The sequence below is a fragment of the Ranitomeya variabilis genome, chromosome 6 (genome assembly GCF_051348905.1).
Source record: "Ranitomeya variabilis isolate aRanVar5 chromosome 6, aRanVar5.hap1, whole genome shotgun sequence".
Lineage (NCBI taxonomy): Eukaryota > Metazoa > Chordata > Amphibia > Anura > Dendrobatidae > Ranitomeya > Ranitomeya variabilis.
The window spans coordinates 350,503,055-350,526,147 of NC_135237.1; the positions used below are offsets into that span (position 1 = coordinate 350,503,055).

The following is a 23,093-nucleotide window of genomic DNA, read 5'->3' on the forward strand; positions in this document are numbered from 1 at the left end:
CATCATCATCAGCAAAATGAGGACCACAACATGGAGGACACGGGTATCATAATTTATTGGGTTTCTTATGATGGCATAATTCCAGTAGTGGATTGCTACCAACTGTGTGGCTCATATTTTCCTCTTTGATAGCAGGGCTGTGGAGTTGGTAAGCCGAACCTCCGACTCCTCAATTTCCATGACACCGACTCCACCAAAATGGTCTCTGACTCCACATCCCTGACGTGGCTGTGAAGTTGGTAAGCCAAACCTCCGACTCCTCAATTTCCATGACACAGACTCCACCAAAATGGGCTCCGACTTCGACTCTACAGCCCTGTTTAAGAGTCTATAGGCTCAGACGAAACGCCAAAATGATGCCAGTGGTGCTTTGCTGTTCTCTGCCATTCCCTCCTTTAAATATGTTTCTAGATATTAATGTGTGGGTCAGTTTACTACTTGACGAACAAGAATCGTTGCCAGTTTGCCCCTTTTCCTCGCTAAGTGAAAGATTTCGAATACTTTTCCACAGGTTCTGATGTGCAGCATATTCTCGGCTGCAGATTTAAAGGTGAAAAATTTGCAGTGTATTACTGTTCCAGCAGTAAGAACTCCTCTCCATGTAGAGAAAATTTGCTGTGGAAATTGCCCTGTGCTGCTGATTTAGAACATCAGTTTGTTTTGGACGGTCCGTGACGTTCACCCTCGGCCATTGCAATAAGTGAAATTTTGAGCCAAGCCCAGCATTGCTGCAACAAAATTTGCAGCAATTTTTTTTTTTTTTAGGCTACTGTGTATCCTTCCTGTGTAGACTCGCCATGGTTTATTTCCCAATGAATATCAATGCAATTTATGTATACATGGTAACAGTAAATTCTGTACAGCTGGACTACAGGAAAGCTGAATTTTTTTTAATACCAAAATTTCTTTTACTTCTCTCATAATTTCTTGCGACTTGCACAAATACCAAAACTGATCTCATCATTTCCTAAGGGAACAATTGTGTGCAGTTATTGGATGTTTCCATGTGCTAGAAAGAAGCACTACATATGAGGTGCACAAAAATGTCAGCAGTTATCAGTCTCCCATAAAATACAGGCACGACTGGTAAATGTGAACTGGGCCTGGAGAATCCCAGACGACCCTGCACTAAAATAAGAGATACGTTGAACTGTAAGCATTTCATGTTGCCGGGTATATTTTATAGCTGTGCCCACTTTCGACAACTTATTGTCTTCCATTTTAAAGTGTGCCTAACTGCTGGTTATTTTTATTAGAGTGTTTCAGTAGTAATTTAGCCCTGGCTTATACAGCGGACTCCAGATTGCCCCAGCTGATTAGCTGTTATTTAATGTGACCATGTGCTCATACAGTCAGGGTCATTAAATCATGAGTCCCCTGTTTTGTTGTTCGTGCTTGTGTCCCCTCGTATTCTTTTGGTGTAGCAAGATGCCCGCTCTAATTAGGGCAGCGATTAAGTTCATGGCTTGTTGAGCAGATTAACGCGCTTTCAAAGTTTTCCTTTATTTTCTCTGGCCTTTTTCCTCCTCCTCTGCATTGTTGGTGTGTCTGCACCTGTATACACGGCGGTGTGAAAGCCTCCCTTCCCACTGCGAGGCCTATGCTGAACTTGTGGAGTTTACAAAGACTATTCCCTCAGTAGAATCCAGTTTCCCCTTCAATCCCTCGACTCGTAATTGCCACAGATGCTGCAGCCCCTCCCTGACCACTCTCACTTTTGTGTCGTTTGGTGCCTTCTCGAACTGCTCCACATGTTGATTACGTGACTAAAATGTCATTTCTCCCATTTGGCTGTAATTGGCGCTGGTTTCTTTCACACTTGTTTGCCAATTCTATATATTTATTCCATTGCTAATCGTTTCATCGTGCAGCCTTACTTTCTGGTAAATGCAGATATACGAAGACCTGGTTGCCTCTCCGTTTCAGTTGCACATCTCAAGGGGCTTTTGTACCAGTGACCTAAAGATTCTTTGAAAAATTGCGTATATATTTGTGCTAGTTGGTAAATTTAGATTTTTATGGCAGAATTGTGCTACGCCTGCCATTCTACTAATTTTTCTAACCAAAAGCAGCCTCTGTCCAACGCTGTGGAGCTGTTATAAGCGGTGCAAGGTCTTGTGCACACGTCTTGTATGTGGATAGTTTTTTTTTTTTTTTTCTTCCCCTTTACCTCAGAATTTGTTCCACAATCAGAGGAAAAGTATAATAGAAACACGTATCCACTTCTGTATTTATCACCCACTCCTGGTTTTAGCTTAAAAAATACTGAGGTAAAAAACTTACCAATTACGGAACGTGTGAACATCGCCTCACACAACGTACTCCTTGTATTTTTTTTTTCTTCACTGATTTTTATTTTTGATGATATTTTGCCTCATTGCTTTAGACATTATGGTGTTGTTTCCCTTGAACGTCTGTGTCTTTTGATAGCCCTGTTAACACTAGGATAGCAAATTTAATAGGGTTGTAGGATTCCCAGCAACCTCTTTTGCATGGCAATCGCTGTTAAGACTCCATTACCGCTTATTATGTAATTTTTAAATAGTTTATTAAAAGCAGACTTATAGTATCATTATCGGAGCTTTCTCACACTACAACAGAGCACTTTATTGTGATTTCCCCAGTCCTTCTATTGGTCGGACTGGTCCACAGGAGAACAGGAGAATCCTCCGGTGGGCCCCTGTGCAGGAGTGGACCACCACCCTCTTATATGAGCAGCCCTTGGCACTATATACTTGATTCACCATATACAGACAAAGGAATCTTCTTATTAATTTACCAATCTACCCAGTTTTAGTAAAGAAATTTGTGAATGAGGATGTATATATATAATTGTCTAAAGGGTACTTCCGTCTTTCTGTCTGCAACTTCCGTAACGGAAATCCCGTGTCGCTGATTGTTCTCGCCAGCTGCCGGTCATGGCTGCCGCGACCGATCAGCGACGGGCACAGTCCCATTAGTCCCTCCCTAGTCCCCTGCAGTCAGTGCCCGGCGCCTGCTCCATACTCCCCTCCAGTCACCGCTCACACAGGGTTAATGCCAGCGGTAACGCACCGCGTTATGCCGCGGCTAACGCACTCTGTTACCGCTGCTATTAACCCTGTGTGTCCCCAACTTTTTACTATTGATGCTGCCTATGCAGCATCAATAGTAAAAAGATGTAATGTTAAAAATAATTAAAAAAAGCAAAAAACCTGCTATTCTCACCTTCCGTCGTCCGCCGAGCCGCGCGCCTGCCGCCATCTTCTGTTCCCAGAGATGCATTGCAAAATTACCCAGAAGACTTAGCGGTCTCGAGAGACCGCGAAGTCATCTGGGTAATTTCGCAATGCATCCTGGGAACGGAAGATGGCGGCAGCCGCGCGCGAATCGCCAGAGCTTCGCTGGATCCCGGCGGGTGAGTATGTAACTATTTTTTATTTTAATTATTTTTTTTAACAGGGATATGGTGCCCACACTGCTAAATACTACGTGGGCTGTGTTATATACCCCGTGGCTGCTATATACTACATGGGCAGTGTTATATACTGCGTGGGCAGTGTTATATACTGCGTGGCCTGTGTTATGTACTACGTCGCCTGTGTTATGTACTACGTCGCCTGTGTTATATACTACGTCGCCTGTGTTATATACTGCGTGGCTGCTATATACTGCGTGGGCTGTGTTATATACTGTTTGGGCTGTGTTATATACTGCGTGGCCACTGTTATATACTGTGTGGCCTGTATTAACTCATTGGGTATTCTACAATATGTATGTATGTATATAGCAGCCACATAGTATATAGCACAGGCCATTTAATATTTGTCTGCTATATACTACATGGCTCCTATATACTACGTGGCCTGTGCTATATACTATGTGGCTGCTATATACATACATACATACATACATACATACATACATACATACATACATACATACATACATACATATTCTAGAATACCCGATGCGTTAGAATCGGGCCACCATCTAGTAAAGTAATAATTTGCATGTAGCTGAAAAGTGCGACCCTGGAGTTGGTTACTGGTGGGCCATTGGAACCCCAATCCGACACTGCCTTTATGTATGTGGATATTTTATCCATATGTCCCAAGTCTTGGATACTGGCTATAATGACTGCTATGGGTATGTTCCCAAGTAATAATCTCCACTGTGGACCACTTGCTGTGGGATTTATTCTCTGGGTGTCATTGCAAAGAAGGAGAAGGGAAGCTGCACATTTCTAACACTGCATTGCAAATGGTGAAATTTGCTTCTACGTCCGCAGCATAAATTGGCCTGCTGTGGAACTGAAACCTGCAGCTCTTGTGATGTCTTGCGTTATGCTAGCACTGTAAAATGCCGCAAATATGCTGCTTTTGATATATAGAAACTTACCCTAAAAGACATTTACCCCCACCATGTTTTAATTATAGTATCCTTTTTTTTTTTTTCATTTATTGCCATCGTATTCAGAAGCACTACAGCTAAAAATATTGGTTTTGTCTGTTTTCAGAATACAATAAATATTAGGATCTACATTTCAACCACAAAATCCAGACCTCCAGTGGTCCTATTTGTACAAAGTTAGAAATGTATCGCCTGTCCAAGGATTAGTGATTGCTTGCTCATTGCTGGGGGTCCCAGCGTTCCTGAGAACAGGACTCTGCAGCGCCCCTTTTGAATAAAGCTGTGGTCAAGCATGCACACTAATTCTTGCTCCATCCATTACACATGAAACAGCCAGAAATTGCAGAGCACTGTATTTTATCTCAGGATTGGTAGGGGTATCAAGATAATTTTATGCTTTCTATTTTATTTTTTTTTTACATCACATCTGAGCCATTGATCAGACATGTACTGTATTAATGTGGAAGATTGCCCAATGTGCAACACATTGGAACCCAACAACGCAAACATCTACCTGCCCAAGGGAAGCCAAAAGGACACTTTTTTTGCTTCTGTTGAGCGAGTAGTGCCTGAAGAATACCTTTTGGTGTTTACACAGGGAACCTTCCTGGAGTATGGTGCACAAAAATGCTCAAATGGGATGTGAAACTAACTCCCCCCACGTTCACCAATTTTGTGTTATTTAATGGCTTGGATCGATTAGTTGGTTCACCAGTTTATCCCATGTTACAGTAGCTGGAAAGGAAGGGGTGGAATCTGAATAGATGAGAGGTATGTGATACATAGCATTAGCAGCTAATCTGATGATGCATTAGTTATGGGGTATATTGTTGGATCGGAGCAGCATGGGGTTGGTGGGATTCCTTCTCTCCGAGTGTCGGCCTCCTCTTGTAGCCTTATTATAGCTGCTTCTGACCTTGTAAATTGAAGCCTCTCAGTCACTGACCCTTTGGATATTTCTGGCGAGCAATGAAAGCATTCATGGGATTTTTTAAAGTAGTTACATGTGTTTTTCAGCTTTTTCCTTTTGTTTAGAAAGTTTTAAATGCTGTGCTGACATTTTAAAAATGGGACGCAAATGTCGCATACGCGAGCATGGAAGAAAGCTGTTGTGGGGGGTGTGGAAGGGGCACGCTAATGCACCAAGCATAAAGCTTTTATGATCTAGCCTAATCTTCTCTCCTGGATGTGATGGCTTTCTGTGTTGTTCCAGATATATGGGAAGTAGGGCAGCTAATACTATTTAGCGGATGTCTGCGGATAGTGGCCAAGCAGTCACACGCTGTACAGTGCTGGCCTTTTCCATTACTATGGCTCCATTCTTCTAGATTTGTCACAGATAGCAGCCAGCATCCCCTTATTGCTTCCATCAGCAGACCTGGATCTTTAATTCTGCAGCAGGCGAGGGAGGGAGGCTGCTGACTGTTTACAAAGGAGATGCTGACTTGTAAATTCAGCCGCTTGCACATGTTATGCTGTGACTCACACAGAAAAGAATCCACCATGTCAGATGTGAATCACAGCTATTGTACCGCACCAGCCCTTTATTATGCTGAGCAATAGGAATTCCGCTTCGCTCTTACATCACAGAACATGAGCATATTAGCACGGACTTGTTTCTTCCCTATTTCTGTGGGTTTCATACTTGGGAGGTGATCATTTTCCAACAATACAAATCAATCCCAACTCCAGAAACCCTTCAGAGGTTTTCACAGCCTTGTCATAATGATTCATGCGCTGGTTCATTGTGTCATACTCGCCTAATTATCCCATTGTGGAGCATTGTCCTGCTTCCCCACCATCCGGTGTCACGTCCTGTCTTTTGTCGTTGGCATTACATCCTACAAGGCCAGCACTGAAAAGTACTCCCCAAACCAAGGGTGCGTGTATCATTGTACGACATTATTCCACCCACTAGCGTATCTCTGTAAGGCCTCATTCAGATGTCCATTTTTCACTTATGTATTATTTCCGTATTTTTCACATATTGTAATGGGTACGTTTTCTATGCTGCTGTTCACATGTCCGTGTTTTTTCGTGAACCATGTGTGTCCATACAATAATCATAGAGACACGTCTGTTTTTTTTTTTTTTTTTGGCAGCACAGGTTGAAAGTGCCTATACACGTCTATGGTTCCGTGAAAAACATGGATGGCATCAATGTGCCACTCATGTGCTGTCTGTGTTTAACATTGAAGAAGCTTTGTAATTTATTTATCCATGTATGAATAACACTGATGACACCCTGACAACACACGGATCCAAACCACCGATGACACAGTACCATTTTTTTGGTGTTTCGAAAACAGACGCCTGAATGAGACATAAGCATTGTTCTTGTTTTGTTCATGAACAAGTAAGGTCAAGCATGATTTTGCAACCCTCTTCCCCCAACAACAAGGTAATACTGCTTTCAGTGTTTATACCAGTGTAATATATACCTCTTCATCAGCATTCTGTCAGCACTATATGCATCAGAATGTGCAAACAGGAGCAGAGTGACTACAAAGACTGTCAGTTTAATCATTCCTTAAAGGGGGTTGTCCAGAGAGAAAAAAGGAATTGATTTGTAGGGGTCTGACCACTAGGACCTGCACCGATCGGCCGAATAGAGCACTTGTATCCCTGTTAGAATAAAGCGACTGTGCACATACATGACTACCGCTTCATTCATTCATTCATTCATTCATTCCTTATTGGGCAATTTATCAACTATCCCGCAGATAGGTGAGATCTGTTTAAAGCGGTTGTCTGGTGAAAACATGAAGTGGACAGAAAGGAAACACTGGCGTTGTTCACGCTGGTCTTGATGAGAAGATGTGCTGGGGTTAGACACTACTGATTCATGAAGTAGCGTAGGAAGAGTGGTGTACACCTACCTCTGTGTGCCTCACAAATCCTACTCCTGTCTCTGCTGGTATAACATTTGTGGAGAAGCGAACGCCCCCAATCATCATGAATTTGACGAGTGGCGGTCGCCAAGCTCCACCCACTTTGCCTGAGCTGGGCGGAAAATGGTGTGAAAACGCCAAGTCACAAAATTTTAGCACAGGCTGGCATAAATGCTTTGAATCTGTCCCTTCGGAGTTGACACCTTGAAGTGATATATATTTTTTTTTTTAGATTTTCACATAAATTGATTTACACATAATATATTTAGCGGCGCACATCATCCATCAAATGGGATCGCTTTGTCAGAAAGTAGTGACCATTAATGTCTCCGTATGTATGCTCTGATAGATACCCGTACAGTCTGGGGTTTGGCTTCCAGGTCTAGCACAATGTAGCAGAAGACTGGGGTTTATTGTGGAGCGAAGGCCTGCGTGGGCCAAGAAACATAATGCTTGCAGCTTTGTAAAACCACTCTTCCTGCTGCGGTTGGTATGGAATGAACTCCAAAAGCCTCCTTACACCTATTTTAAACCCGGCATAAACAGCAGTGGGGCTATGTGATGGCCTCTAATAATTCAGTAGGGAACATGTTTTGTGAGCATAGACACACTGCGCTTCCTTTACGGCCATACCGTTCTGATAATGGTGGGTGCAGTGATGGGGTCTTCTGTGTCACCGAGTGCAGCCTGGTGTAATACAGTGTGTCAAAGTGACAAAAAGCTGTTCAAAGAAAAAAAGCAAACAACCCCCAATGAGCACTTATCCTAATTCAGCAGCTCTTTCCATAAGCTCATTTTGGAGCGGCTCGAGTAGAGATCTGTCAGTTATTACAGCCGGCAGGAATTCCAGCACAGCAGGTAATGACTTTACATTGTGCCTGTAATAAATAATGGATCAGTCGAGATTCATTAACAAAAGGAAAATAATTGACAGAACTACGAGTTAATTTTTCCAGCGTTTGTTTAAAAGCAAAAGGCACATTGCATATTTAAGATTGTAATAGGCGACTGCAGGAAGATGTCTGCGGCTCCGCTGCACCTATAAAGTGCCACTCCAGCGGGTTTTATCAGAGGTGAGAAGAGCCTCACTCTGCACCTAACATTGGGTTAACGCTGGCTGCAGGAGATCAAATTTGGCACAGCGCAAGTGTGGCAAGTCCCAAGCGCCCTGACCACCAGCGGAGCATGCTTAAAAAGATGTTGGTCGGCTGCCAAGTCGTCTTCATGGAGTGTAAGCTTGTCAGACATCTTGGGCAGTAGTCAGGGCAGCCATATGCACGGTGACATTAGTAGCCAGGACGGCCTTCATCTTTTCCTCTATAATGGGAAGGGAGAACACAACAAGCTGAGTAATAGAGGCCAAAAGAACAGCTAACGGGGCTGCACATCATGACTTGGGGTATCATGAATTGCCAGCTGTTACTGCATAGTGGATGGGCTTCAGCTCCGCACCGAAACGCGTGGTGCAATAAAGAACGTTTGCCAATACTGCAGCAAGAGATTTTTTTTCCCTTCTCCAGCAGCGCAGCCACTTTTTTAAACCCATTTCTAATCTTGTTCTTGGCATAAAGGGCTTTACGTTTTGGGTTGATGTACAGAACTGGCTAAAGCCTTAGCTCTGTGTATCAGGGAAGTGTACAGGTTCAACTAGTGCTGCTGATCAGCTTTATAAAAATTGTGTTGTCAGAAGGCCAAATATGGATCAGCGTTTCCCAAACTCCAGTCCTCACAACCCCTCCACAGGTTATGTTTTCAGGATTTCCATAGTATTGCACAGGTGAGAGAAATCCTGATGCCTTGATGATACTTCCATCACCCGTGCAATACTAAGAAAATCCTAAGAACAAGATCTCTGGGGGCCTTGAGGACTAGAGTTTGGGTAGAACTGGAAAGGTAAGGACCAGTGGAGATTGTGAATTTCTTCTGAATAATACACTCAGTGTGTATATGCGAAAACTGAGGCCAAAATGGGGTCTTTTGGGAAAAGGTGGTGTATTTTAGATATAGGTGTTTTTTTTTTCTTAAGTTCCCTATGTAATAACGTATCAAAACTATGCTAATACAAAGGCATCCTGTAAAAAAACCACCGATGTAAACATATTTTCCATTTGCCATATTTTTTTTTTTTATCTACTGGCTAACGCGGCCCAACAGTATATTTTTCCTATTAAAAAAAAACAAAAAAACAGTAATTTTCTGATGGGAAACTGATTTTGTAGTATTGTGCTGTGCCAGGGCTAAAAAATGAAGCTTACGACCCAGATGCAGATTGGTCTAGAAGTGCATAGGGCGAGGGTCTATTCCCTTGGAGTGCCCCCAATCCGCCCCAGGCATTTTCTATAGTTGCACCATGACTTGCCCTGCTGTACCACCAGTTCCAGAAGTAAAATCATCCTGGCAGGTTCCCTTTTGAGATGAAACTAATAAGCTTACATAACAATTAAAAGCACTGCTGCAATCCTGAACAAACTACGGTAGGTTATATAAGAGTTTAATATTGACTCTAAAATATCTAGGCGACCCTAATGAGGCATCGTTTAGTACTGCATGTTTCCTAAATATAATTAGGGAAGGAGAAATGTTCCACCTTGTCTGTAATAGAGTTGTAAATGAATGTTGCCTTGGCATTGCCACCCAGACCGGCTTTGACTTGGCACCTTTATACCTTACATTGGGGGGGCGATCTTTTCATAATACGCTCAAACAAAGGTTGCGTGTATACTTTTTAAGCACGTGTCCGATTATTCCGCCTGTCCCAGGGGGGTTGTAGGCTCATTGCTAGAAGCATACATACCTTGGGAATCATTTCCAGCTGGTCATCTGTGTGCTGACTCTGCAATTATTTGTGCAATTTTCCTCTGCTGATTGAGAGGGCTGTAATGTCAGAGGCCACTCCAGGAGTGGAGACTTAACGCAGAACTTGGATTCCAGCCAGAATCTGGAGTTGGGGTTAGATCCCAAGGTTAAGTGATAACAATGAGTATGTTGTTATGTAATGTTATCACTGTGACTCTCCCAGTAGCTGTTTAGGTGACTATACAAAGGTTAATTGGGTATAAAAATAAATGCAAAAAAAACTCCTCATGGCATATAATTGAAGTTTTGTGTATGTATTTGCATGTATTAGGTCTGTATTGGTAGTCTCTCACACAAATGGTAGAAATTCAAGGATGGGTCTATAATAATGAAAAAAAATGTAAAGTGATCTGGAAATATAATAATTTTCTAAAGAGAACTATTGGTTTTCTTAGAGCTAAATATGCTTGTAATACCAATTGACCAGTGTTGTATTTTCTGTGTGTATATAAGAGGTACGTTTTGTGTTTTTATAGGATGACAGTGATGGTATCCCGTGGTCAGAAGAAAGGGTGGTGCGTAAGGTGCTATATTTGTCTCTCAAAGAGTTCAAGACTGCACAGAAAAGGCAAAGTGATGACTGTATTAATGGGAGCATCAAAACTCCAAAAGGTGAGTTGAAAATGATACCCCCATATTTTCCTTATGCCCCAATTGATTGTGAAAAAATCCATGTTTTTCCAACTTTTTCAAGCTACTGTAAAGGGAACCTGACAGCTGTTACATGTTGCCTAATCCATGGGCAGCATGCATCAGGCACTGGCTATATGATCTGTGTCACTGGCTGTACGATCTCGGGCACTGGCTATATGATCTCAGGCACTGGCTATATGATCTGTGTCACTGGCTGAACGATCTCGGGCACTGGCTGAATGATCTCGGGCACTGGCTGAATGATCTCGGGCACTGGCTGAATGATCTCGGGCACTGGCTGAATGATCTCGGGCACTGGCTGAGCGATCTCGGGCACTGGCTGTGCGATCTCGGGCACTGGCTGAACGATCTCGGGCACTGGCTGAACGATCTCGGGCACTGGCTGAACGATCTCGGGCACTGGCTGAACGATCTCGGGCACTGGCTGAACGATCTCGGGCACTGGCTGAACGATCTCGGGCACTGGCTGAACGATCTCGGGCACTGGCTGAACGATCTCGGGCACTGGCTGAACGATCTCGGGCACTGGCTGAACGATCTCGGGCACTGGCTGAACGATCTCGGGCACTGGCTGAACGATCTCGGGCACTGGCTGAACGATCTCGGCCAGTTACATTTGACTCTGAAATGCTGCGGTGTTTCTGATAAAGACACACTTTAGTTGTGCTCACCTTTCCGACTAGTCTCTTGTGCAGCTCAGTCCCTGGTGGCTTCTTACCGTGCACTTCCCTTAAGTGACAGGTCTCTCCCTGTGTGCGTGTATATGGAGAGACCTGTCAATCACTGGAAGCGAGCGTGGAGAAGCCGCCATGGAACCACCTGTCCATCTAACGTCCCACGGTTTTAGGTGGCTTTTAAAGTGTGTGTTTCTCTGAAACGCTGCAGATTTTGGGTCAAACCTATATGGCTGACATCATACAGCTAGTAGCTGATACATGCTGCCCGTAGCTGGCGCTGCATAATCATCTGTCAGGTTCCCTTTAAGTTTCACTCCCGACATAACTATTTTGGCAGAATTGTATATTACTGCAATTTCCATTGACTTGAAAGGAGAGCGCCACGAAAATGTGTGGTTACTTATCGAGAATATGGATTAGGGATCCTGTTTTCCTAAAAGATGAGGGTGACAAGAGTTTGCAATCCGACCTTTTGACTTTTTAAGACATATGGGACAAATGTATATTTATATAGAGTCATCTAAAAGGAAGTAAGAGTGGTTCCTCTCCTCTGGACACCTCTCTATGAGCTAGAACAGAGAGCTGCTCTATAAGAGGATTGTCGCTGGTCTGTCACCTGAGTTACTGCATGTGATGCAGCAGCGGCTGGAAATGCAGCTTCCACTTGCAATAATGAGAGATTTTTACCAACAGAGTTTATTGGATGAGGTTTAAGGACACATTTGTTGGTACCAATTACATCTTTTCTTGGTTAAAATTGATATAAAGTATTAATAACGCTGGCATAGATTGGATCAAGAAGTGGCAGCAAAGTGGGCAAACAAGACTGGGATGGTGGCTATTGGAAGATCAGATCTATTGCTGAACTATATATAATGTGATGGTGAAAACAAATAATTGAATTGTATTTTAACCCCTTCCCAACACAAGCTGTGATTGTGCACCTTCTGTCTGGTCCCCACATATGGAGAGGTCTCTGGAGCAGATACCACACCTTAGCATGCAGTAATTTATAGCTGGCATCTGACTGTAAGTACAGCAACCAGAGTGCTGTAGTTTATCAATTTAAATGCCGCCGTAAAGCTCTGAGAGTGAAATTTTAAATGGCACAATCACCAGTGTACGAAGTCACCAACTTACTCCAGCTCCCCTTGGCGCATTTACGGGGATCTGACAGGTTGATATGGCAGGTAGCTGGGTGTCTGCTGAGAGCCCGCATTGCTGCCTGTGAAGCACACACTGTGGCTGGACTCCATAGTAGAACTTTTTTTTCACTATACGCTGCAATACACGACCTTTCAAGACTTTACAGTGGACTAAAAAAATGGAATAATGGAAAAAAAAATGTTTACTTGTAAAAAAGTAAAGTTTTATTTTCCTCCTCTTTCCCCCTTTAAAAATAAAGTAATAAAAAATAAACCTATTTGATATTGCCGCTTATGTAAAGGTGTGATCTATCAAATTCTACCAATAATTAAGCAAAATCCCACAATGTCTGTCTGCTACTTCATCTTTCTTTTCTGCTCGCATTCTAAAACTAAACATGGACAAAACCGAATTCATCATCTTTCCCCATCTCACTCTACCCCTCCACCAGACCTATCCATCAATGTCAATGGCTGCTCACTTTCCCCAGTCCCACACGCCCGGTACCTCGGGGTGATCCTCGACTCTGGCCTCTCTTTCAAGCCACCTATCCAAGCCCTTGCCTCCTCCTGCCGACACCAACTCAAAAATATTTCTCAGATCCGTACATTCCTTGATCAAGAAACTGCAAAAACGCTAGTGCACGCCCTCATCATCTACCGCCTTGACTACTGCAACATCCTACTCTCTGGCCTCCCCTCTTCCACTCTGGCACCACTCCAATCTATCCTAAACTCTGCTGCCTGACTAATCCACCTGTCTCCCTGTTATACCCCAGCCTCTCCTCTCTGCCAAGCCCTTCACTGGCTTCCTCTTGTCCAGAGGCAAACCCTAACTATGACATACAGAAGCCATCCACACATCCACAACCTGTCTCCGTACATCTGTGACATGGTCTCCCCGTACTTACCTACACGCAACCTTCGATCCTCTCAAGATCTCCTTCTGTACTCCCCTCTCATCTCTTCTTCCCACAACTGTGTACAAGACTTCTCCCGTGCTGCCCCCATACTCTGGATCTCTTTACCCCAACACATCAGACTCGCCTACCACAGAAACCTTCAAAAAGAACCTGAAGACTCACCTCTTCTGACAAGCCTACAACCTGCAGTGATCCCCAGTCTACTGAACCGCCGCATGACCAGCTCTACCCTCTCCTAGTATATCCTTATCCATCCCCTGCAGACTGTGAGCCCTCGCGAGCCGGGTCCTCCCTTCTTCTGTACTTGTGTGTGCCTTGTATTGCTCATTTTTATTGTACTTGTCTATGTGTATCCCTTTTTCACATGTAAAGCACTATGGAATAAATGGCGCTATAAAAATGAATAATAGTAATAATAATAATAAATTGGTAAAATACATGATGATGAAAAAAACTAAACACCAGAATTCGGGATTTTTTGGTAGCTGCAACAAAAAAGGTTATTAGTAATCAAATGCTCATATTTACCACAAAATGGTATCACTAAAAATGAGTTCCCTGTGCAAAAAACAAGACCTCACACAACTCCATCCACGGAAAAACAAAACATCATGAGTCTCGGAAAATGGTGACAAAAGCAAATTATGGAGTTCTGTTTTTCTTTCTTTAGTCCACTTGGAATTTTGTTTCTTGTTTTCCCGTACATTGAATGTTTTTTTTTCTCGAAACTTCAAGTTGTCTCACAAAAAAAGAAAACAAACAAGCCCTCCTGTGGTTATGTGGACGGAAATATATATAAAAAAAAGGTTTGCCTCTTAGAAGAAAGGGAGGAAGAAACGAAACGGCAAGATCGCCATATTGGAAAGGGGGTTAATAGCTTCCATTTATTACATATCATGAGATGACTGCAGGAATCAGAGCCTGACTATATGATTGCACACCTAGTGTGAGGGGCATGCTGGGATCCATTGGAATAGATAGGACTAGTCCATAGCTGCCCCTGGTCGTCTACTCAGACACTGCTCTAGCTCATTCACATGTTTTGCCCAGTTGTGTATATCGGATTACTCTCGTCTCTAGCTATGGTTTCCCAGAAAAAAACCAGCCCAGCTCTGATTCATGCATATTGTCACATATTGTATGAAGTTTGGTCTCCTGATGCAGTAAAACTGGCCACACACGTTACAATATTCATGTAGAGAACAAACTACTTCTTTAGTTTATCGTATCCGTACATATCCAATGAAGTCAGCCGACTCCTCCGATTCTCTCCTTATGGCGTATCTTAGTTCTCTGAGTGAGGGGAGAAGCCTTTGCTTATTCTTCACTCCCACTGAAAATGTCTGCTGTGAATCTGCAGTTTGAACTGCCGCATATCAACATGTAGATTAGATCGATTTGAGGTGACCCGGTCAGCACTTTTTTACATGTTGAGAGCCGAGGTATGACACTGAAGGTGCTTGTCCCCCCCTGCCCCTTCCAAAAGAAACAACAATACTTCTGTGTAGAGATCTGACTTTCCAATGTTGAGAAAGCTAGTATAGAAGCCAAATGCAAATCAGCCTGGAAGTATCTGGGGGGGGGTCTGTATACATAGACTACTGCTTCTAATTTTCTGGATTTTATATTTGATATTCTATCTCTCAATGTTAAAATTAACCTACCCTTAAAATTATAGACTGTTCATGTCTTTGTCAGTGGGCAAACTTACAAAATCTGCAAGGGATCAAATACTTATTTCCCCCACTGTATGAAAACATTCTCACACGTTACATTTATTAACGCGTTATTACAAAAAATGGCTGCCACTCCAGTAAGGGACTGTCAGTTCTTGAAATTGTTTGGAGGCATTTTGTAGACTTTTTTTTTTTTTTGCTTGTATTTTGGTGAGTTAGCATACCCTAAAGATATATCTTTTAGCCACTTTTTTTCCCTTGTGTAAAGATTATATAAAGAGTGTAGAAATCGACCTGCTCTTCAAAGTAGCATCTTAACCCCTTCACCCCCGGAGCTTTTTCCGTTTTTCCGTTTTCGTTTTTCACTCCCCTCCTTCCCAGAGCCATAACTTTTTTATTTTTCTGTCAATTTGGCCATGTGAGGGCTTATTTTTTGCGGGACGAGTTGTACTTTTGAACGACATCATTGGTTTTACCATGTCGTGTACTAGAAAACGGGAAAAAAATTCCAAGTGCAGTGAAATTGCAAAAAAAGTGCAATCCCACACTTGTTTTTTGCTTGCCTATTTTGCTAGGTTCACTAAATGCTAAAACTGACCTGCCATTATGATTCTCCAGGTCAGTACGAGTTCATAGACACCTAACATGACTAGGTTCTTTTTTACCTAAGTGGTGAAAAAAAATTCCAAACTTTGCAAAAAAATAAATAAATAAAATTGCGCCATTTTCCGATACCCGTAGCGTCTCCATTTTTCGTGATCTGGGGTCGGGTGAGGGCTTATTTTTTGCGTGCCGAGCTGGCATTTTTAATGATAGCATTTTGGTGCAGATACATTCTTTTGATCGCCCGTTATTACATTTTAATGCAATGTCGTGGCGACCAAAAAACGTAAATCTGGCGTTTCGATTTTTTTTTTCATTACGCCGTTTAGCGATCAGGTTAATGCTTTTTTTTTATTGATAGATCGGGCGATTCTGAACGCGGCGATACCAAATATGTGTAGGTTGGGTTTTTTTTTTATTGATTTATTTTGATTGGGGCGAAAGGGGGGTGATTTAAATTTTTATATTTTTTTTATTTTTTTCACATTTTTTTTAACTTTTTTTTTTAACTTTTACCATGCTTCTATAGCCTCCATGGGAGGCTAGAAGCAGGCACAGCCCGATCGGCTCTGCTACATAACATCGATCATCAGATCGCTGTTATGTAGCTAAAATGCAGGTGTGCTGTGAGCGCCGACCACAGGGGGGCGCTCACAGCCACCGGCGATCAGTAACCATAGAGGTCTCCAGGACCTCTATGGTTACAATATACAAGCATCGCCGACCTCCGATCATGTGACGGGGGTCGGCGATGCGCTCATATCCGGCCGCACGGCCGGATGCGGTAGTTAAATGCCGCTGTCTGAGTTTGACAGCGGCATTTAACTAGTTAATAGCGGCGGGTGATCGCGATTTCACCCGCCGCTATTGCGCGCACATGTCAGCTGTAAAAAACAGCTGACATGTCGCGACTTTGATGTGCGCTCACCGCCGGAGCGCACATCAAAGCGGGGGTCCCGACATGTGACGTACTATTCCGTCACATGTCGGGAAGGGGTTAATCCTTGTTTCTTAGTAAGGTATTGTTTGTGTGTAAAGATATGATGTTAAGGCTACGTTCACATTTGCGTTGTTGGGCGCAGCGTCGTCAACGCATACCGACGCATGCGTCATGCGCCCCTATCTTTAACATGGGGCGCATGGACATGCGCCGGCATGCGTTGTACTGCGTTGTTGGTCGCGTCGCGGACGCTGCGCCCAACAATGCAAATGTGAACGTAGCCTTAGTAGTATGTAGGAAGTCACCTGCTCATCGAGGTAGCATCTTAGGCTACGTTCACATTTGCGTTGTTGGGCGCAGCGTCGACGACGCAACGCAACCAACAACGCATGTACACAACGCAGCGTTTTGCGACGCATGCGTTGTCATAAGATCCTACAGATCGGGACTTTCGGCACAGGGAAAACGCTACAAGTAGCGTACCCTGCGCCTTGTCTTGTGCGTCTATATGACGCATGCGTCGTAAAACGCAGTACAACGCATACCGCATGTCCATGCGCCCCCCATGTTAAAGATAGGGACGCATGACGCATGCGTCGATATGCGTCGACGACGCTGCGCCCAACAACGCAAATGTGAACGTAGCCTTACTCCTCGCTTCGTAGAAAGGTATGTCCCAGGCTTTCTGCCGTAGAACAGAGGGTGTACACTTCATTACAGGTTCTCTTACACAATAGGTGTTACGCTGTATGTAGTGACAGGTCCTCTCACACACAAGTGTCAACCTTGTGTCATTACAGCCCAGAGCCTTGATCATGACCTTGCTGAGGAGCGAGGTATTTGGAAGTTGTGGTCCATGTTCATGCAAACGTCTATGGTTGATCTGAATGTGTGAAGGCTGTGTAACGTGCAATTTTTACCAGTGCTTGTTTTGGCATTGTTGAAGGGCATACCCCAAAAAACGCAGCCGAAAATTAGAATTGCACACCGGCTTGCTGTAATTGTCACATCTGTACACATGGCCGAACCCTGCCTGATCAAATTCCCATTTCCTATAGTTTGGGGTCAAATTAGACTTCCGTTATTGTTTTCTATTCCGTTACCTGCGTCAGAGGGTCCATCACCGCTTGAACATAGTCAATGCTGCTCTATTTTTGCCGAAGTGATGGTCTACTCAATGGGCACTTGTTGGGAAACTGATAATGTGCCCCCTACAGTATGGTTTCAGGAATGTGATGTCTAATTAAAAAAAATATTCGGCAAATTTAATACCTCATCAAGCAAAGTTTGGGTTCTGAAGGTGAACTTCTATCTCTCGCAGCTCACTGTAGACCTGCCCTTGACCTGAATTGCCCTTGGAGGCAGTCAGCAGGGAGATGAGTGCTCGGGGCCCAGTTATTTGTCCTCCTTCACCTCAATATAAATACCCGAGCCACCAAGACATAAATCAATGCAGGGCTTCTGCCAACACCTATTACCATTTAAGCATGCTGGAATGTATGCATTATTTCAGGGGCTCTGCCAGTATTTACATATAAAGATTTATGGAGCTCTTGTCAGCAAATAGCATCACAAAGTGGAGCCACAAAGCATCCCCCTGGTTACTATAACAAAGTGCAGACTCACTTGTCTGGGTCCCAAGCCTGCTTCAGCCAACATTATAAAGGGGACGGTGTCTGGTAAAAAGCAGCAGAACCAGAATATGTAGTTTATCTGTGGATACCTGCATAGCTCGCCCCATGTGCAATCTCGCCATATTAACGGCTGCTTCCCTCAAAATACATTAGTTTGTAAAGTCGTGAGAAAACAGGTTAAAGAAGCACTCCTCCCATCAAAGTTTGTATCCTTGCTCATTTTGCCATTCTACCCGATTCTTCTATTTTCCATTAGGTCTATGACATCACTTAATTAAAAACAGACTAACTGAATCCTTCCAAGCTCTATGTAGAAACAGGAAGTCTCTTTTCCCAGCATGAGTCATCATTAGAACTACAATTCAATAATTAAATCTTTGGTGACCGCTCCTACTTTTGAGCTTTATTAAAGTTTTGCACCATTTGGCTTTTATAGGCTTTGTTTCCCTTCACATTCAACTGTCATATAGATTATGGTCATAAATCACCTGAGCAGCACTCAGAAAAAAAAAAAACAGATAAGCGTTATTACAAACTTCCTGCCAGACCGTCATATTGAGTTGAGTGACGAAGTCTCAGTTAAAGGGGTTGTATGATACTTAAAATGTCCTTTTATAAATATCTTTTTTTTACCCTAGACACTTTTATAATTCGCTTTATTATAAAATCTCCTACACTTCTCCCTATACTGTTAATCCCTAAATGAGTTGTTTTTTTTAACTTCACTTCTGTGACGTTTCGATTGAGCAGAGTCCCAGACGACGCGTTACCACGAGACTGGGGCTGCACTCATTGCGCACAGCGTCCATCGCCCCTCCTGGAACAGGTTGTTGTCAGGGACCGGCGCTGAAGTCACTTATTACAGTTTCTTTCATTCCCGCCCTCTGTCGGTGTCGTGAATCCATGGCACTGATAGAGGCTTCCAGTCAAGTGACTGAAGCGACAGCACTCTGCTTCTGCCAGTCAGCTGCAGCTTGTAACTGTGAAACAAGATGTCATCAGGGGGTGGCGATAAAAGCAGTGTGAGTGCCAGCTGTGCCTCTCCCTAATGACCATTTCAGGGTGGTGATAGAAGTAGGGCTGCATCTGAAAACCTACATACACTTTTCTTATAATTGGTATTCCCATCTTCAAGATCCTATCCCAATATGTATCAACCACAAAATGTCCTAAATACTACAGAGGGCACTTCAACATACTATACTACACCACTTCCACTTTACATTATATTTGTGGAAATAAGAAGAGATCCCATATTCAGATAAAAAATAACTTTTATTTAAAAATACATTAAGAACAACAATAAAAAAGCAAAATTACTGTAAAAAGGACACCAAGTGAATAATCACACCAAAATATCACTGACGTTATAAATACACAGGATGTTCATAAATATATCTATATAATTATTCACCCCACTAGAACTCTTTAAATTACTAAATGACAATTGCCGTCAATACAGCATATATATCTATATATTCAACATGGGGTCCCTGTCAGTGTTAATGGACCAAGACCAAATCAATTACCATAATTGCCAGCCTAATACCACTGATGTTCCATACAAATGTAGGCTAACTCCTGTTGTACACCAATGCAGCTATGTATACAGCTTGTGTCCTCTTCCTATATATGCCTAAATGGACATAAGGCTGGCAACTGGGTAAATACTATCATTTTGCCGTACTCTGACAGCTTGGTTACTGGTCCCATAAATACATAAATAAATCATAATTACCTGAATCACCCGTGCTATATCACCTGGCTTCCTCTCACCCCGACGCGCGTTTCGCCACCAGCTTCTTCCGGTACAACAGTTATCCTCTGTTAGCCTACATTTGTATGGAACATCAGTAGTATTAGGCTGCCTAGATTATGGTAATTGATTTGGTCTTGGTCCATTAACACTGACAGGGACCCCATGTTGAATATATAGATATATATGCTGTATTGACAGCAATTGTCATTTAGTTATTTAAAGAGTTCTAGTGGGGTGAATAATAATTACGGTATATAGATATATTTATGAACATCCTGTGTATTTATAACGTCAGTGATATTTTGGTGTGATTATTCACTTCGTGTCCTTTTGACAGTAATTTTGCTTTTTCATTTTTGTTGTTTTTAATGTATTTTAAAATAAACGTTGGTTTTTTTTTATCTTAAAATGGGATCTCTTCTTAGTTCCACAAATATAATGTAAGGTGGAAGTGGTGTGATATATCCCAATGTGTAGTAGTAATAATAAGAATGTTAGCAAATCCCTCCTATTAGAAATGTAGTATAGTTTTTTGATTCGTGATGTCCTTCCTCATGTACAGGCATTGCAGGACCTTAGGTATCCATGGTTACGACCACTGGCAGCTAGCTATTTCACTATATCAGTGGTCGTAACCATGGATATCTAACGTCCTGCAATGCCTGCACATGAGGAAAGAGACACAGCGAATCAGAAAAACTATACTACATTTCTAATTGGAGGGGTTTGCTAATAGGTTTATGTTCTCCCTGTGTTTGCTTTGGTTTCCTATCGCACTTCAAAGACATACTGATAGGGAATCTAGATTGTGAGCCCCAATGAGGACAGCAATGTCTGTAAAGCATTATGGAATATGATGGCGCTATATAAGCAAAGCATAATAAATAGATAATATTATTACATCTACTACATATTGGGATAGGATCTTGGAGACAGGAATACCCCTTTTAAGTTGTGATATTGTTCAGGGTCCAGAGATTGCACTAATTTGATGCACATGGGTAAGAATGTTTCTCCACGTTCATGTGCCTGGGGGTCCTGCACCTGGGCACAGTGTGGAATGTGCCCCTAGGTCAAGCTTGTTTATGCTGGTGGGGACAGGCACATTAAAGTCATTCTCTTAGATAAGTGAACAGTACACTATGGATCTGGCCCAGAAATCTGCACCAGAATTTACAGCGAAATCCTTATGTATTGAATGCAGATTTTGTTGTAGGTTTTAGTAGAAAAGGGAACCGTTAAATCTATGGTGACATTCATTTTTGCAGATTTAAAAAAAAAAAAAACAGCGGTGGCTTTGATTAAGATTGTACTGCATTTTGAGTCTCCTTGCAGATCCCACAACAACTGGTGTGTGAAATCCATCTAAAAGGAGTTGTCATACCAGTAACTGTTGTGTTATAACTGTCTTGATTAAAGATAACGACCGGTTTCATAATTGCCTTTCAGCGCTGGTCTAGCGCGGGCCACTCTCCAGGTGTCCGTACCGCTGGAGCAGTCAGGTGACTAGAAGGTCGCCTCATTGGATGTTTCTCTGATCATGTGCTCTTCTAGTCACTTGACTGTACTGGGAATGCTGAACGGGGCAGATCCCATCTCCAAAGCGGGGTGCTAGTAGGGCGAGTATCCAATATTTAGTTTTAAGCAATCTATAGCTTAAATGTTTTAATTTGTTCCTCTTAGGCAACCCCTTTAATAAAACAGCTGGGATTGCTAGCATCCTTGTGAATACACACTGGGTAATGAGCAGTTTTCTATGCACTGTAGCTGAACACAATATGTAGATCCTTTCCTGTAAGTTCTTATTATTTCCTTTGTGTAAATTTAGTATTTTAATAAGTGATGTGGAGTGTGCCGCTCTGAAATGACTAACCTTTGGTTAATGCTGTGATGTAGCGTCGCCTAATAAAATACCGCAGGTAATAAAGGACCTAACTACTCTTCTGTGAATACTAAATTCATTTTTTGTAGACCCAATGACAGCAGTTACAATTAGAAGCTCTGCCAAATGGCCCTTTCAATAATGTTCATGTTGCGTTCACCAAGCTCTAATATTTGTGTTACATAAATATCATTAGAAGATTTTACAAAGGGAAGCAGCCACGACTAAAGCAATTATTAGCTCGGTTTCATAGGGCGATCACATTACGGTGGCTCTGACAGCTACACGTAATGGGGTATATACTAAGGGACAAGCTTCCCCCGACTATAAAACATGGTGTGTTTATTGGCACCATTTATACTGAAGAATCTAAATTAGGTTATCTGATAAAGACGTGAAGCTAAATATTGTGAGAGTTCAGCATAGGGTTATGTATAGAGAAGATAAACCACTGTATAGCATATGGATGCAATCGGGTCACCAGTCTGCACATTTAGAGGAGCTAAAAGTTCTATGGATGACCGTTCCGAATTATTGGCCCATCTAATCAGGTCTGCAAACACCAGATGAATGAGCAAAGCGCAAGATGATTTTTAAGATGGGTTCAATATCATTGTCGGCAGCACATCATCCCAGTGGATAAAGTCCTGCTAACGTGATATTCTTTTGGGTGCAGAACGATCATGTTTATGATCGTTCTTTGTGTATAGAAAATTTGTTGGCCTGTGTAAACAAGCCAGTAAATTATTTGGTGGTTACTAATCGACACAATGGCCCAGATTGTGAAATGTGAACCCGCCATCAGGAGTGAATAGATTCAGAATAGCAAGCAATGATTGAAGCCACTCCATGAGCATGGCCATAGTACATTGTGTTCAGGGATGAGAAGCTTGGCATTTTTGCAAGTTATTTCCTTTATTCGCATTATCTTCAGAGGAGTCTTCAGGTGCATTTACATGGGCCGATTTGTGTTCAGAACAAGCGCTTGTCAAGTATATACAGATGGACTTGTCCCTTACCACAGGCCGAATAATACGGGGAGAGGTCATGCTTACACTACC

At 42.6% G+C, this 23,093-nt stretch overlaps 1 protein-coding gene across 1 annotated transcript in view; it reads left to right on the forward strand.

Annotated features, from left to right (window-relative positions):
• JARID2 (jumonji and AT-rich interaction domain containing 2) overlaps positions 1 to 23,093 on the forward strand; it is a 163,820-nt gene that overhangs the window by 54,820 nt on the left and 85,907 nt on the right. Inside the window, exon 2 of the mRNA XM_077269921.1 lies at positions 10,616 to 10,751. Within this exon, the coding sequence (XP_077126036.1) occupies positions 10,616 to 10,751 (136 nt within the window). The remainder of the gene's footprint in view (positions 1 to 10,615; positions 10,752 to 23,093) is intronic.